The sequence below is a fragment of the Dunckerocampus dactyliophorus genome, chromosome 12 (genome assembly GCF_027744805.1).
Source record: "Dunckerocampus dactyliophorus isolate RoL2022-P2 chromosome 12, RoL_Ddac_1.1, whole genome shotgun sequence".
NCBI lineage: Eukaryota > Metazoa > Chordata > Actinopteri > Syngnathiformes > Syngnathidae > Dunckerocampus > Dunckerocampus dactyliophorus.
Window position 1 is genome coordinate 22,699,280 of NC_072830.1, and position 16,467 is coordinate 22,715,746.

General features: G+C 41.0%; 1 protein-coding gene across 6 annotated transcripts in view; it reads right to left on the reverse strand.

The window, feature by feature from the left end:
- Positions 1-16,467, reverse strand: part of si (sucrase-isomaltase (alpha-glucosidase)) — a 96,201-nt gene that overhangs the window by 10,673 nt on the left and 69,061 nt on the right. For 5 of the 6 annotated variants that reach the window (XM_054793560.1, XM_054793562.1, XM_054793559.1 and 2 more), the window contains 9 exons: positions 14,548-14,681; positions 14,350-14,384; positions 12,588-12,704; positions 8,380-8,528; positions 7,305-7,389; positions 7,127-7,183; positions 4,743-4,867; positions 3,309-3,397; positions 2,081-2,130 (listed from right to left, as the gene is read on the reverse strand). In XM_054793560.1, coding sequence (XP_054649535.1) covers positions 2,081-2,130; positions 3,309-3,397; positions 4,743-4,867; positions 7,127-7,183; positions 7,305-7,389; positions 8,380-8,528; positions 12,588-12,704; positions 14,350-14,384; positions 14,548-14,681 — 841 coding nt within the window. Of the gene's footprint in view, positions 1-2,080; positions 2,131-3,308; positions 3,398-4,742; positions 4,868-7,126; positions 7,184-7,304; positions 7,390-8,379; positions 8,529-12,587; positions 12,705-14,349; positions 14,385-14,547; positions 14,682-16,467 lie in introns of those variants that run through there. The other variant, XR_008573099.1, reaches the window with a different exon arrangement.

The following is a 16,467-nucleotide window of genomic DNA, read 5'->3' on the forward strand; positions in this document are numbered from 1 at the left end:
TCATCCAAAGTGGCATGCGATGTGCTAAGGCAGCTTTGGCCTCGTTGCCCAACTTATCCTCATCTCCTCACATCTGCCTGTTCACGCACACATGCACACAAAAACAAGCGCGCACACATGTATACAGACACACACACACATACACACACACACACACACACACTGATGCTTTCTTTCTCTTCCTCCTCCCCTTGGCTGTCAGACAGTGTGCCTGCTTTATCGCTGTGTGAAATTGCTTTGGAATGAGCCTGATGGTAGGCAGAGGACAGCCACAGATGTTTGGCTCTGGTCGCCGTATGTGTACGCGATGCCGTGTGTGTACGCGTGTGTATATCCGTGAATGTTTGGGATTAAATGTATGTGTGTCTGTGTGTGATAGTGTGTCTGTGCCTGGCTCAAAAGACAATGGGCCTGGGTTATATCCATTAGTCCCAGTGATCAGTGACTTTTTTAATGCAGGAACCGCAGAACACAATTCTCGGTCATCCTAGCAAGAACACGGGCCCAGTATAATTCATTTTAGAACAGCATGAATGTTGTGTGTAATATTTTTCTAGTCAACAACACAAACGCTACAGCAGTTATTGCAACGCTCCCTAAGTATGAACCAAAGTCATGGGGTGTGTGTAATTATTGTATATGAGGTTGTTGAATGTAATTTTAGTATCAAATAGCTGTCGGCTCCAAGTATGCCATTTAACTCCACAGGACAATCATAGAACCAAAATCACCAGAGACATAAAGAGGGCCCATCCTGCTCAATTCAGGGGCTTTTAAAATGATATTGGATCCCAGTGGGGCACTATTGTGAGTTTCTTTTAAAGGAGACCTATGATACTCGTTTCCGGGCCTTTGTATTGAGTTCTGGACTCCTATAGAGCAGCTACACATGATAACCCGCTCAGAAAGCTATCTCGAGCTTCCAGACTCTGAACCTCTTCCTGCAGTGTTTCCTGCCTCCCTCCCAAACGGTCTGTGTAATTTACTCCACCGCCAGCCCTCTTCCAGGTACAGCTCCCGCCGAGCCCACTCCACTGTGATTGGTCACACCCCCTCCACTTGCTGTATGCACACTCTTTAATGCTACAGAGACAACTGCTTTTGTCCGATGACTGACACAAACTAAACAGTTAGGACACTGATGAATTGTTACTAACAGCTTGCTCTTCTGACTCTTCAACACGACAAAGAAACGTTGGTAAGGCGTCGGACTTCAGCAACAGTTTGGCGAATAGTCCAACTTCGTATTGGCCAATCACAAAAACAGCCACACAAAACAGTCCCGTGTGAAGTGGCGTTGACAGATGAGCATGTTTTTCTCTCGCTGGCCGAGCACCAGCAACTCCAACTACTTCTGCCTGACGCTTGCCTCTTCAGGCACACCCGAACAAACATTTCCTGGGAGCCATACGTGCTAACATGGTGAACAGAGCAGAGCGAAGCAGAGCCTTGGGAAGGCAGGCCTGCAGCTTTGCCTGGGCATGCCCATATAAGGAAGTCCGGGTTGGACTGACGTCAGTGGAACTCGGTGTTAAAAACACAGCCTGCAGAGCCGTCCAAAACTGCTTTCAGGGCTCACTTTAAAATGCGCAAACCTCATTACCTGACACGGTGGCATCGTTTAAAACGAGAATACAACATTGTAACATTTGTAGGTCAGAAAAGAGGAAAAGCATAACAGGTCCCTTAGATCTGCATTGTTCTCGTCTTGGTCAACACATTCTGATTCCACAACCTGCTTCCTGACCACGTCATTTACCACATACATTTACATAAAAACAACTATAATGTACGTTAATTTCTAACATTTTTACACAATAAAAAAAGGCATTATAACTACTGTACATACCCCCATTTGGACTTGGCAATGTACTTTTTTAAACTACTCTCATAGCACAATTGGTACAAAAGTCACTCTTAACCGAGATTTTTTTTTCAAGCTTGCGTCATCAAAAAAAGTTCCGTCCAGCCTTTTCACATTCAGCAAACCAAAACCACATGGCAAACCTTTTGCTGCCTTAAATAGCAATGACAACAATGAAAGAAAGAGGTGTAAAATGTTGTCAACATCTGAACTCACCGATTGCACAACCATGGAGGTCTGCAGATATTGTCCCTTTTCAACCGTGCCTGAGAAGATAAAAGGGATACAAATAAGATGTCATGACAGACAATAATTGACAACCACTGCACCACTTTTTTATGTGAAAAACATTTACAAGTGTCTGCTTTTTATATGCACTGTCCAATACACGGTGACAACAGCATGTTGTTGCATGAATGTGTAAAAAGGCTATGTAGCTTGGCAGGTTCAAATGGCTCATGAAATAATCTAATTGGAGTTTATTCAAGTAGTATCTAGAATAATGAGTGTAGGAATGATTTAAGCAAATAATGGACTGCTGCACTGCTTTACTTAATGAAAGGAGTGTAATTAATTAGTTCTGTGAACTTGTGGACGTGGAGCAAGATGAATGAAAGAGAGGCAAGCAGTTGCTGAGTGTGATAAACAAGCGTGTGTCCATCTGAATGGCAGTTCAATGTATTGCTTACATTGAATCTCAAACAAAACGCACGTAATAAGTCGCTTAAGTGAGTGGAAAAGCAAACAAGACAAGACAAATGAGGCCAGACTGTGAGAAAGGAGTGGGGACGCAGTAGCAGAGAGGCATACACACGAGGAATTAATGTAATAACTTCTATAAAAAACGTTTTTTTTTTCTCTTGGCTTGACAAAAACTAATGCTGTACAATGATTTTATGTTAACAATAGCTTTATAATACAGTTAATTAGAAGCAACTACAGTATATGGGCTGATTTGAATGTGGCTTTGCCACCGACGTGTAAGGCAGGCAAAGCAAGTTTATTTATCGAGCACAATTCGTACACAAGGTAATTCAAAGTGCTTTCGAGAAAAGAAGGGTAAAATCACTTCATTAAATCATCCATAATAAAATAATTTCATAAGTGCATTTATTTTCTATGCCGCTTATCCTCATTAGGGTCTTCCCGATCTCCTGACTGTGTGGCCAACATGCTAACCACTCGGTCCCCGTGCAGACCATTTCATAAATCATTCCATAAAACAAAAATAAAAAAATATGTACTGACGTACAATGTGTGCATCTGTTTCATCATGGCCAACTTAGCATTTTGTTGTTTCCCATAATTTCAATAGCCTTCAACATTCGTTAGAAGAAAATTATACAAGCATTATGAAGTAAATGTAAATGCTATTGTACCTAGCCCTCCTCTTAATTGAGCAACCATTGTGTAGCGAGGTTTTCACAGTTGACCTTTAACTCACCTATTCCTTCTCCATCGTCCCAGAAGAATGATCCTTGAGCAGTCCCGTTGTCGCTCAGGGCAATGATCAGTCCCAAGGGATTCTTCCGGCTAAAAGAGAGGAGTATTAGACAGGGTAGTAGCAGTAAAGGACACCTGCTATTTTTATATTCTTGCTAGCGGGGACCCGCCTCATCGCTGTTGCACTTACTCACTCATCCCCCCTCTACGTGACTCGTAATCGCTCTGAAGCTTACTATGACCATCCATGCCATTCACAACCTTCCATACATGTAGGCCCACTGTATGTATGGCTTAACCACTACACTGCAGAAACTTAAATCTACGATTAAGTCTGAAATCAATCAAAAAAGTTAAAACTTATTTTTGACTGATATTTTATTGATTTGTTATTAAATATATTAAGCTAGAGTGATTTGATGATGTTAATTAATGTACTAACAAATCATTGTGCTTATTTTGAGAAGTACAGTAATCCCTCGCCACTTCACATTTCCCAGCTTCACTCTATTACAGTTTTTAGAAATATAATAATTAATAGATTATTTTTGTGGTTGAATATGGCCTATTGCATATTGAAACAAATTTTAACATTTGTTTTGCCTAAATTAAGTATTTTCATAAAAATGGATAAATGACCTGAAATACAATCAGAAGGCATTCAGAAGACGCATTCAAAGACGCTGTGAATGATATGTAGTACTCTATACTTGTCACTAGGTGTCAGTAATGTTACTGTAATGTTCGGTCAGACACACAAACACCAGATTTGATTGCTGGAACAACTGGCTTTTATTGCAGGTTTGAATTATCGGCAGGCACAATAACCCAAATAAAGACATGGGCTGCTGTTGCTGCAGTAACCCACGCCAAGCTGAAACGCAGCTGTGAACCCCTGACATCACTTCCTGCTCCCCAAGGGAACATATTTATAGGAACACACAGTCTTATTTATGTCTTAAATGGCTTATTTACTGTTATTATGTCAACTATATTGAGTAAAATGACTATAGAGGTGTTATTTCATGTCTTGAAGGCTCCAACAATGTTAAAAAAAACACACATTTAAACTGTTAAAACATAACAGTTTTTCTATGCTTTTAACTATGAAAATATTAAATTTATAAATAATCCTAATTCGCGGAAATTCACTTGTATAGAGGCAAATTGGTCTTATATAGGAATTGTGTCAAAGAGGACAGCAAGACTCACTGTATACCATTTTTTGTCCTGTTAAAGGGGATCTTTTATTTTTTTTTCATTAGGCTACTTTCTCATTCGCAGACAATGACAATGTGTTAGTAATAGGCGAACAGGGATCTATCATTTACGTATCCACGTTTGTTAAGATCCTAACAAAAATTGAATGGGTTATTGGTATTGACTTTCTTGTGTGCCACATGAATACAGTACACTCACATAAACTGAAGTTTACCTGTAGGTTGTTGTGTTCTCTGGTCTCTGCCAAGGTAAGATGTATCCTCCTCTGATGTGAAGATTGATATGGTCCATCGGTGTGGGCATCGAGACCATTTGGCCACGCACATTGACATCTTTGGCCTAATCAAAACAGCATGAGTTAAAATACCCCAGTGAAGTACGGTCAAGGAAGGCAGGTGAATATATACATAAAATAAATATTAATATTTGTCCATTGAACTGTGTTATGAATCTATTTTCTGTATGATTCCGATGGTTTTTAACACTTTCTTAAGTAAGCATTGCTGAATTTGCAGATTTCCTGATCAAATACAGTTCAGCGAGCTGATATGCAGCGAATGTCTCCTCTCAGATTAAGTGCACGAGCTAAGCCTACCATCTGAGTGCACTTTACTGACTGCACAAGCTGAGGCTACCATCTGAGTGCACTTTACTGAGTGCACTGGATGGCGGATGACGTGTGCCCATTTGTGTTAGTCAGCATGTCACCAGTATAATGTTTGCAGAAACATTTAATACACATGATGACTTTTTAATGCCCGTGTAATGTCTTTAATGTAAGTGTACATCATTACTATGCTAATCAGACAATAAAATACAGGGAAATGATACATGCTGAGGCTCTGCAGTACTCCAACCTCACTGTGAAGGGGCGGGGGCGCGCGTAAATTGGAAGGCTGCTTGTCGGTGCCATCCTTTCATACAGAGAAGAAAATTGGTATTTTTTTCTACACCTTGATTTAGCAACAAGTCAAATGCATTAAATATATCTCTGCTGAATGAATGAATGAGCTTGACTGCCAAGATGGCAGTGACTGTATACATCCAAGCTCAACAGAAGGCCAATTTTACAACAAAGTATCAGAGCTTTCCTGGAGAAGGATAGGCGTGTGTACTTCATGTACAAAAACATTTTTTTTCAGTTTATAAATAAATAAATAAATATATATGTGTGTACTATAAGAATAGTATAGTCAACATAATTTGCATCAATAACAGTCTTAGATGCTACTGTTTACTTATCTGATAAAACTGCTTCAATTCCAGCATCCATACGAACACTAATTGAGGATGGCCATTGATTAAAAGCTACCAGTTATCTCCTTGAAAAACACAGACTGATATTTGTCGTGCCATACTCTTATTACCTTGTAACGTAATAGGACAGTTGTGCAAACTTATGACATAATGTCAGAACAGAAATGCACTGTGCTGTTGACTGCATCCTGTTAAAGTTTTAAGAGGGCAGGGACAGAAGGACAACAGTCCTGTTTACGCTCGTGAAATTATTTGTGCGTCGTACCGTTTATGAGGCATTACATCTCATCATCCAATGTGGTTGTTCAGCTGTTTTGTAGTTTCTCTTTAGCTTAATGCCAATGCTTGAGTAAAAATCTGACGAATGTAAACCGCAGTTTCACTTTCTCGCTGATGCAAAAGTCAATAATGATAACTGCGAATAGAATTTTGTGATTAAATAAATTCAAGTCCCAACCATGTTACATTTTATGTCAGGTACCTGAAAATACTGAGCATCCACTTCAATCAGTAACCTATAGCAATACTATAAAAAAATAATAATAATAAAATATTAAATAAACCCGCCGTATGTTCTGCATCCTTGTGGTGTATTAGAGTGATCTATCCTTGCTCTGTTGTGTGTCTGTTATTGTATTTATTACTGCTACCAGTAGAAGGTGGTGTATACTCATGTGAGAGTTGAAGACTGTCCAGTTGTCTCCGTAAATATAGAGCCACAATAGTCCTGATTGGCTAAGGGAGAACCCGCCCATTGTGTTATGCGTTCTGATTGGCTGTATACCATTGTCAATCGATCTCCTCCATGCAGGACTGCCCGTTTGCTGTTATATGATCGCTAGCTGCTAGGATTGTACATGCTGAAAGAAGGCAGCAGTTACGGGGCTGTAGGCCGACTGGAATATTGTAAATGAATCTTGGGTTCACGGAGGACAACGAGGAGGAGTATGTTTTAACAAGGATACAAAAACGCTACAGCCTAACAGTGCCAGGACAAGCCACGATCAGAGGAAATATGCGTGAGTCACAATTCCTTGTGTCCAATCTCATACGTTAATCATCAAAATTTTAACTTTAAGAGTGTTTAAACAAAAGAGAAATGTGCTAAAATGTTATTGCCTGTCTGAGAAAAGTGTATTAAGTGTATGGTGAGGGGTTTTACAGCCTTAAAACATACATAGTAATTGTACAAGAATATATTTGGCGGATATTTCACGAATTTCACTTATTGTGGGCTATTTTGGGAACCTATCCCCCGCGATAAACGAGGGAACACTCTAATACATTTTGATGAAATATGTTGACATCATGATGTCCAGGTTGCTTTCTACAAGGACTCACCGTGTGGAAGTCATACCAGCGTGCATCAGGGACATAGCCTTCTACAAGTGTGGCTCCCTGTCAATTCCAAAATCAACAAAATCACCGTAACAAAATATCCAGATGCACAAATGTTGCCTCAGGTTTACTGTACATGTTGTATATTGTAATGGTGAAATATGTGTGTATGTGTACATACCGCTTCAAGGGCAGGGGTGATAAGAAGAGCAGGTCCCCACAAAAATTGTTTGTGGATGTCCCAAGTAGTTCTATCCTTCACAAACCTGTCAGCACAGATGATAATACTATAGTAAAGATGACTCAAGAATAACAAGCTTATACTGTGTTTCTTAGTGTGCCTTTAAAGTTGAGTGGTTTCTTTTATTCTTAATGTCAAAGGTGCTTTAATATGAACAAAGGCCAAGTGAAGTCAGTTTGTGTGCAGTTGGCTGATGAAAACAGTGCTGGACAAAACATTGATAGTGCAATAGTTATAATCACAAACCGTCGCTCAAAATAACCATTCCCAACCCCATGTTATGTTTTTTCTTACTATCATTAATGGAAATACATGTCCTTTATTATACTATTATTATAGTAATTGTAACAACTGGTAGATGACAATATAAAAGGATATCATATTTCTTACTCTTGACAGTTTGATGACCCTGCTTCATTGAGCACCATTATCTTAAAATTAGTATCCTCACCTGTTGGTCCCTCGCCACTTTGTTTCAGATTTTGCGGCTTCACTCTATCACATGCATCCATCTTCTATGCTGCTTATCCTCACTATGGTCGCGGGGGTATGCTGGAGCCTATCCCAGCTGACTTTTGGGCGAGAGCCGGGGTACACCCTGGACTGGTCGCCAGTCAGTCGCAGCGCACATATGAACAAACAATCATTCACACTCACATTCATACCTATGGACTATTTAGAGTCGCCAATTAACCTAACACTCACTCAACACGATATGTAATATTCTGCACTGGTCACTAGGTGTCAGTGTTACTGTAATGTTCGATGAGACACACATCACCAGACTTCATGTCTAGAGGGCTATAATAATGTTGAAACCCGTATTTAGAAAGTTGTAATTTGTGTTTTTTTTAATATTCTAACTACAAAAATATTCGATTTATAAATAAGGAATACTACTTTGCGGAAATTCACTTATCACAGTCAGGTCTGGAACCAATTATGAACGAGAGATTACTGTATGATTATGTTAGTAAGTTCTCAAAAATGGTTAGACATTGTTTGGTGCACTTACTCATGCAATAGCGGTCTGACAACAGTGCTTCCTGTGATATGTGCTTCAAACATGAGCGTGTACAGGTATGGCAGGAGGGTGTAACGGATGTTGAGGACTTTTCGGGACGCCTCTGCGAAGGTGGAGTTCCAGGAAACCGGATCTTGTCTCTGATAACAACAAATAATAATACATGAACAATACAGTACACCGTTCACATTTTCAGTGAACTGAAAGATAGAACAGGACTTCATACATGCTTACTGTATATATGCCGAGAAAAACGTAAGTCTGTGCCGTTTAGAACTGCAGTGTTCTCAACTTCCAGGAACTGTCTACAGATTCTTGTAGCATTGACTGGTGCATTATCATCCTGTAATCAACAGGCCGACCAATGGGCATGAGGATCTCATCATCATATCCCTGCCTGCCATCTGCCCAATACAGTGTCAACCAGGAGTTAGGCTCTTTTTTAAACTTCAAAATAATTGTGTTCCACTTACCGTATATACTTTTTCAAATGTCTACACAGTTTCAGTTGTACGACATGTTTTTGTCTCTGCAGATAACAGCAGCAACAGGCCTGTTTTAATTATGTTTGACCCCAAACGTTAAATGCTAGTCTATAACAATCACACTGTCTTCAGAGCATCCTGAAAGCCCCCCATGTTGAAGGTAATGATCCCATGACTGCACACCTTCGACCTCCAACAAGCAACCATGTGAGGTCAGCAATTTTCACACACACAGTGTGAATAAAAAATGAATGAATAACCTCAGGCATCCTGCTGAACTTGCCTTCCAAAAAATGTGACAAAATACATAATGAATATCAGTAGGAGTACCGATTGATGTTCACATTCACAAGTATTCAGCGTTTGAGTAAACACATTTCAAAGGGACTTTTTGGTTTGTGATGTTTTTTTAGTATTTGAAGTCATACAAACTTAAGAGAAGAGTCAGCGCCATTTTCAACAACAGCAACAGCATGTGCACCTACACAAGCTAATGAGATCCAATACAAGGGCGGTATAAAAAAAAAATCAGCCTTTTTAACAATAATATTGTTTGATTGACACGGTCAGAGATATTTATTATGCATTTGTGTGTAAATTAGGGTGAAATGTGACTCTCTCCAGAGTTTAAATATTTTCAGAAGTGTGATCGTATTAGACAGATTGAATATTAGAGACTATAACAGCCCTCAGCCTCTCTGACAGAGAGTCGAGCACGCTAGCCAGTAAGCTAAAAGCCCAAGCTCCCAACCCACTGACCCACACGGCTCTTGAGGCGTCGGGGAGTAAGCCCCTGTCACACAAAGCAAGAATCTGCAGAACCAGCCGAATGAATACGTTTAAAAATTCGCGCCACATTCGGGACAAGATCTGAATGCTGTTCAATACTTCCTGGCTTCCTGGATTTCAGTACCTCTGCACTGTGCACGCCGGACGGCCAGTGTTAAGTTTGGCTCCTTTTTTTCTTGCCAGCATGACGTGATGTAAATTGACGATGCCGAAGTGGCGAGTGACGCTTCAGTGGGCTTATTGGCTTTCAACCACTTTTCAGCACCTCGGCACTCTCCGCGCCGGCGGTCGCTGTCGGGGTTAACTTGGCTTCTTTTTTCCTTGGCGGTGGTTTGAATGTGATGTGAATAAGTTGAAACTGAATAGTGACTTTCAGCGGCAGTTGGTTGCGTTTTTTGTTTGTCAAATGCAATCAGAATGTTTGGAATGCTGTTAGAATAGAGTCAGAGTACAGTTTGAATATCTTTCGAATGCCGTTTCATTATTTTTCCACTTCAAATCCACCTCAAATGTTTTTTAGCATGCTAAAATAATTTGGGTTGGCCACAAGAATGGGCCCTAATATCTGGAGTGCAGTCAGAATTTTTATAATGCACTTTGAATATCCAGGATTCTGGCTCATTCTACCTCTAGTGTGACTAGGGTATCAACGTACTATCGCACAGCTAAACTAGCTGGCTTCCGTTGCAAGAACATAATGGCTATTAAAATGTTTTTAAACTGCGGACAACTGGTTACATACTGTTGACATTTCAGAAACTGATGGAATGTACAACATTTCCATTATCTTCTGACCCAAGGAAATTACCTTTTAATTTCTGAGGAAATGTTCACGGTTGTAATTAACTGGAAGTACAGAAGTTTGCACCTGTCTTGGTCTTTGAATAACCCTCATTTCACACCTCCTTGGTGTGTTTGAAATCGTAGAGAGCACACGTTAAAAGATGGCAACACTAATGAGAAATTTGCTTTTCCAAGCCTATTAATCAGGAAGAAAACAGCCTTTTGATCTTAAAGGAGACATATTATGGAAAACATATTTGGGTACACATATTTGGGTCTCTGGAGTGCCTGCCCGACAATCAAGTGTTAAATTACACAACCAAGTAATTTATTTGATAAAATAAACTATGTCCGAAAATGTGTCTGGAGATTTTGACCCTAGAAAACAATAGTGCAAATTTACATGAAGTCCGCCCGCGCAATGAGTTTCTCTGCCCGCTCTTTGAGCGAAGAGCCGCCATTTTCTTTTTTAGTAACTGACAACACGGACTCACTATCATGTCAAAGCTGAATGTTAAGCAGTGTTGTAGTGCTGTTGGATACTCAGATGGTCACATCGTTACATCACCTCCCTGCCACAGATGACATCAGAGAAAAGGGGATTCATTTTATTTCCTATTGCTAGCCGTTCCTCTTGGGACTTCAGACCTTGGTCGGGCGTGCAAAGCATCTCCGTCTGGCGCTCCAAGGATGAGGTCTGTAATGTCTTGACTTCAGGGCTAATCTCCTTCTTTCCCTCCAGTATAGAAATAAGACCCGAGCTGTGGTTTTCTGGGTGAAACTGTTCTTGCTGTGTGTGACATGTGCCCAGCTGCTCACACTCCTCTCTGTACCGCTCCCTCAGGCGCTCGCTCGCTAAAGAGCCAGCACATCAGGTCTGACTTCTAGTGCAGTAGAGGGGCCAGGACAGCCCCCCAAAATCAGCTGCTCTGAACAGGGCTGTTTTGAGAAGATTTATAGTGTGCCCTAATTCTTGATCGTCAGGATATTTTGACCCAATCATGTCACAGACATGTTATTAAGACACCTAGGAACTTTTTAAATCTGTGATATATACATCATATGTCCCCTTTATCACTTTTATATTAGAATGCATTTCAACTTTGATATAAAAAGATGAAATTAAGAAAAAACATGAATTACCCAAAAAAGATAGCTAACTTCATAATCGAAAATATCCGTTTTTTTCCAGCCTTGTGTGCCCTTTGCTTTTTCTCTTTGCTTCTCTTTGATTTGTTGTGTAGCAATCTTGATCTGCTCTTCAAGTTTGTGATTCTGAGCTGCAAACCCACATCATCTGGGTAATCTTCTTCATCTTCTCTGAAATGCCGTCTGTGGTTAAACCATCATTTGCAAGCCATTACAAAACAACTGGGGCCAGACGGTGGCCTAGTGGTTAGCATGCTGGCCACACAGTCAGGAGATCTGGAAGATCTGGGTTCGAATGTCCGTTGGAGTTTGTATGTTTTCCCCGTGCGTGTGTGGGTTTTCTCTGTGTACTCCGGTTTCCTCCCACACGTCAGGTTAATTGGTGACTCTAAATTGTCCATAGGTATTAATGTGAGTGTGAACGGTTGTTTGTCTATATGTACGACCAGTCCAGGGAGTACCCTGCCTGGGATAGGCTCCAGCATACCCACGCGACCCTAGTGAGGACTAAGCGGTATAGAAAATGGATAGACGGATACAAAACAGTAGACTTGAGACTTCAATTAAATCATCCCACCCACCCTAATACACATGCACACACGCACACACAAACTATCCTGTCGAGTACTTCAGACTCCATTGCAGAGAAATTTTGCCTCATGGGATCGATCCTTGGACGGGCCTTATTGGATTTCTTAGATGTGTTCCAGGGCTCTTAAAGGTCACTGCAAGAATGAATGCCACCAATACAATAGCACCAAACTGGTCTATCTTGTGAATGTGTGTGTTTTCGCTAATATTCGGCATGTTTTAGACTGTGTCTTTCAGAGTAACAGAGATATTCAGACAGCTTAAATGTGACCTTCTATTCATTCTAGGTATACTGTAGATCAGAGTTCAGAAATACAGGGCACCCAGTCGACAATAAATCATTTGACTCTTAGACTGTCATAGAAAGCTAAGCTTTCATCATCCTGCTAGGAGTATACTCACCGGGTTGCCTTTGCCGTTGTGGTTGCGTGAGTATGGATAGAAGGCACCCAGTTGCATCCAGCGAAGACACATCTCATACTCCGCTGCATTAAAGAACCCACATATGTCTGCTCCGGTCTGAAGGAGAGGAAGACATTTTTTTTTAAAAGCCAGACAATAAGAAAATACAAAACTATTCATAGTTTAGAATGACAGATTACTTGAAAAATCATTTTACATTACTTTAACGGTCCACTTTTTTTTTTTTTATAAGGTGACCTTGCTCAGGTGGTACAGTGGTTGTTTGCCAACCCAAAGGTTGCTGTTTCGATTCTGGTTTAGTCGTTCAACATACAGGACAGGCTCAAAAGTTTGGACACACCTTCTAATTCAATGCGATTTCTTTATTTTCATGACTATTTACATTGTAGATTCTCAAAACTATGAATGAACGCATGTGGAATTAAGTATTTAACAAAGAAGTGTAAAATAACTCTAAATATGACTTATTTTAGACATATATTGTATGTCTTATCTTTTTTTTTTGATAGCGCTGCAAACCCTTGGTGTTGTCTCAATGAGCTTCATAACGTAGTCACTTGAAATGGTTTTCACTTCAGAGGCTGAATTGAACAAGTTGAGTGTAATTCCTTGCCTTATTAGTGAGGTTGGGACCATCAGTGATGTTCTATGTGTCCAAACTTTAGGCCTGTACTGTATTTTATAAAATCACATTACACTTATTTTTATTCTTATATTCTAAGAGGCGCACTTTACAGTCTCACTGACGCATAAATATTGGTGAAACGCAAACATGAGTATCCGATCGAATAGAAAGAACTCTAATAATTGAAGTCAAACAGAAATCATCACTGTCCTCTACTGACCGCACCTGTAGAATAATTAGGAGCGATGGTGGAACTGAGGTGAGAGTGAATTCTGGTTGATTGAGCGGGGGAGCCACGCCCCATTGGTTCAGTCCCACTGTGACCTTTTTCCATCCTTATTAAATTTTAACACCATTCACCAACTCCATTCTTTGGCCGTCAACTACTTCCTCGTGTTTCATCCGATTCAAACCATTTCAAACATCAAAATAATCAGCTCATTCGGGACACGTGGGCTATCAGGACCTTTGAAAAAGTTCCCACACTTAATGTAATTCCATATTTTCCACGACACTTTCCCCCTTGAAAATGAATGCAAAATGTTTTACTAGTTTTACCAGTTCCTACATTCATTCAGCAGTTTTTCTTATATACAACATTCATACATTGCAACAGCATTTCAGTTCAGCTTCAACTCTTCAGCACTCACACGCAAATTCTGCTGAAATTGCTTCATCTAGTTTTTCTATGAAATCCCTGTTAGTGTAATTGTACACGCTTCTGCTCTTCATGGCAGAAGACATGGGGTTGATTCCCGGCCTAAACAAACTAAGCCACAACCATTCATGCAATTGTAGCTGTGGTGGCCCAAAGTGGAAAAAAAATGTAGCTATTAACTATTAAGAAGGCACAACCAAACACACAACAAATGTCCAAAATGTAAATGAAGGAATAGGTGGTTAAAGAAGTGACACACTTTTTTTGTAGATATTGACCGACAGCATCAGCTTTCCTGTCTCTTGTTGTAAGAACATACTCTACAAGATGTCCTTTGATCAAAGTGTCCAGCAAAATAAAATAACAGCACTGCGCCAGTGTAATCTTTTTACAGTGGACAAGGTCACATCAATAAGATTACGTCTAATCAAAAAACAAGATCAGATGGTGATACTTACATAAGGGATGCCAAACAGACTGAATTCCATCATGCCTGCAAGACAGAAAAATCTTGAGCAATTTCTACAGTTGATACTAATACAGTAAAGATACAATAAGCGAAAATACATGCATGCACGTAATCCTTGATTTCATTAAACAGAACCAAAGGTTTTGATCACAGTTTAATTATAGCAAGTGTTAATACAGGTACATACCTATGATGGATTTATATAACTGGTCCCAGCTGGCATTGTTGTCACCCAGCCAATGCCCGGCCCATTTTCCACTGGAGGGGTAAGTGGACCTGGTCACCACTATTCCTCTTTTACCTGTTACATTCAGCAGGGCACTGTACAATGAAGAGAGACATTGAATTTAGGAAATATAGAATAAAACGTTACATCCTTACCCCAAAACAAAGTCAACTATGTGAATCCCTACATTATACCACCCCGGTCTGCCAATCCAGAGGCACTGCCCCTGATGTCCATTGCGATGCTGCAGAGTCGTGTCAACCAAGACAAGACAGCATCCAGGGCCTTAAGGAACGCCGGCCAGATTTCATCCACCCCCGGGCCCCGTCACCAAGGATCTTTTTGACAACCTCGGCAACCTCATCCCCAGAGATAGGAGAGCCCACCTCGGAGTCCCCAGGCACTGCTTCCTCATTAGAAGACGTGTTGGTAGGATTGAGGGTCTTCCAAGTATTCCTTCCGCCCGGAGGTGGGAGTTGAAACTCCTTCTGACAGGGGACTCTGCCAGACATTCCCAGCAGACCCTCACAATGCGCTTGGGCCTGCCAGGTCTGACCGTCATCCTCCCCCACCATCGGAGACAACTCGCCATATTGCCACAAGTCCTGTGACGGGCACAGAAGTCTAATAACAAAGCACAGCTCGGGTTGAGATCAGGGGGATCCTTCCTCCCAGTCACAGCTCTCCATGTCTCACTGTCGCTGCCAAAGTGAGTGTTGAAGTCCCCCAGCAGAACAAGGGGATCCTCAGAGGGAGCACTCTCCAGTACTCCCTCTAGGGACTCCATGTGTAGCAGAGGGAAAACTCGGTCCAACGATTCTTCTCTTCATAGGGGTCTGTTGAGCCACTCTATGTCTGGTCCCTCACTTGTTTGTCATGGGTGACCCTACCAGGGGCATAAAAGCCCCGACAACGTAGCTCCTAGGATCATCGGGACATGTAAACTCCACCACGATAAGGTTGTAGCAGCGGGGTGTCATCTATTAATACTTCTTAAGGTGGCAACAGCACTCTGTAGGGCTATTTGAAACTAATTTTCACAGAAGTAGAGAGGAGAAGTATATTAGGACGAGTCGCACAGGTAATGGTCAGAGGCATCTTCAGCTTGCTTTAAAGAAGTCCACTTCATGTGAAAATGAAAAGCCAAAAACACTCTCTGCCAACACAGCACAAACGGACAGGGGAGTCATCAACACAGATGTCTAGCTAACTCGGGGTGCAATGAAAACCAACACAACAAGTCAACACAAATAGAACACATAATGCAACTGCACCACACGGACTATGCAGGTCTCAAAATAACACCTCTAGTAGCATACATGCAAAATTATACCCGCAAAGCATGCTAGGTAACCTCACAGTAGCTACTTTTCCCTACATCCTAATATAAGATCTTTGAGAAATTTGAGTTGGAAAGTTTAGGCCATTGCTTGTCATTAAGGGGTGATGATAGATCAGTTGAAAAGCAGTGCTGTAAAAGATAGGCAACAGAAAAAGGCAGAGGAGTCACAAATAGGAACCGTATGCATTGTAAAGGTTACCCACCCAAGTTTTCAAGCAGCTGAGGTCAGAGGTCAGGTGGGTAAGTTCATGTACCTTGTCAGGCTCACCTTTAATATTTCAGGATTTACTGAGCTGAGCATGAATCATATCCGATCTATGATGCTTGACGTGGTCATGCAGTCAAAGGTCATGTTGGTATTGTTTCTTTTTTTGGCTACGCTCCATCGGTTGTAACTCGCAACCGATTTGTTCACAGTGATGGGTCTGTGGTGCCAACACACTGTTCTTTTCATGTGTTTAATGTCAGGCCAACATGTCGACATCAAGTGATGGCCCATGGACTGAGGCAGTGGTCAATAGTAGCTGGTTAATTGTGAA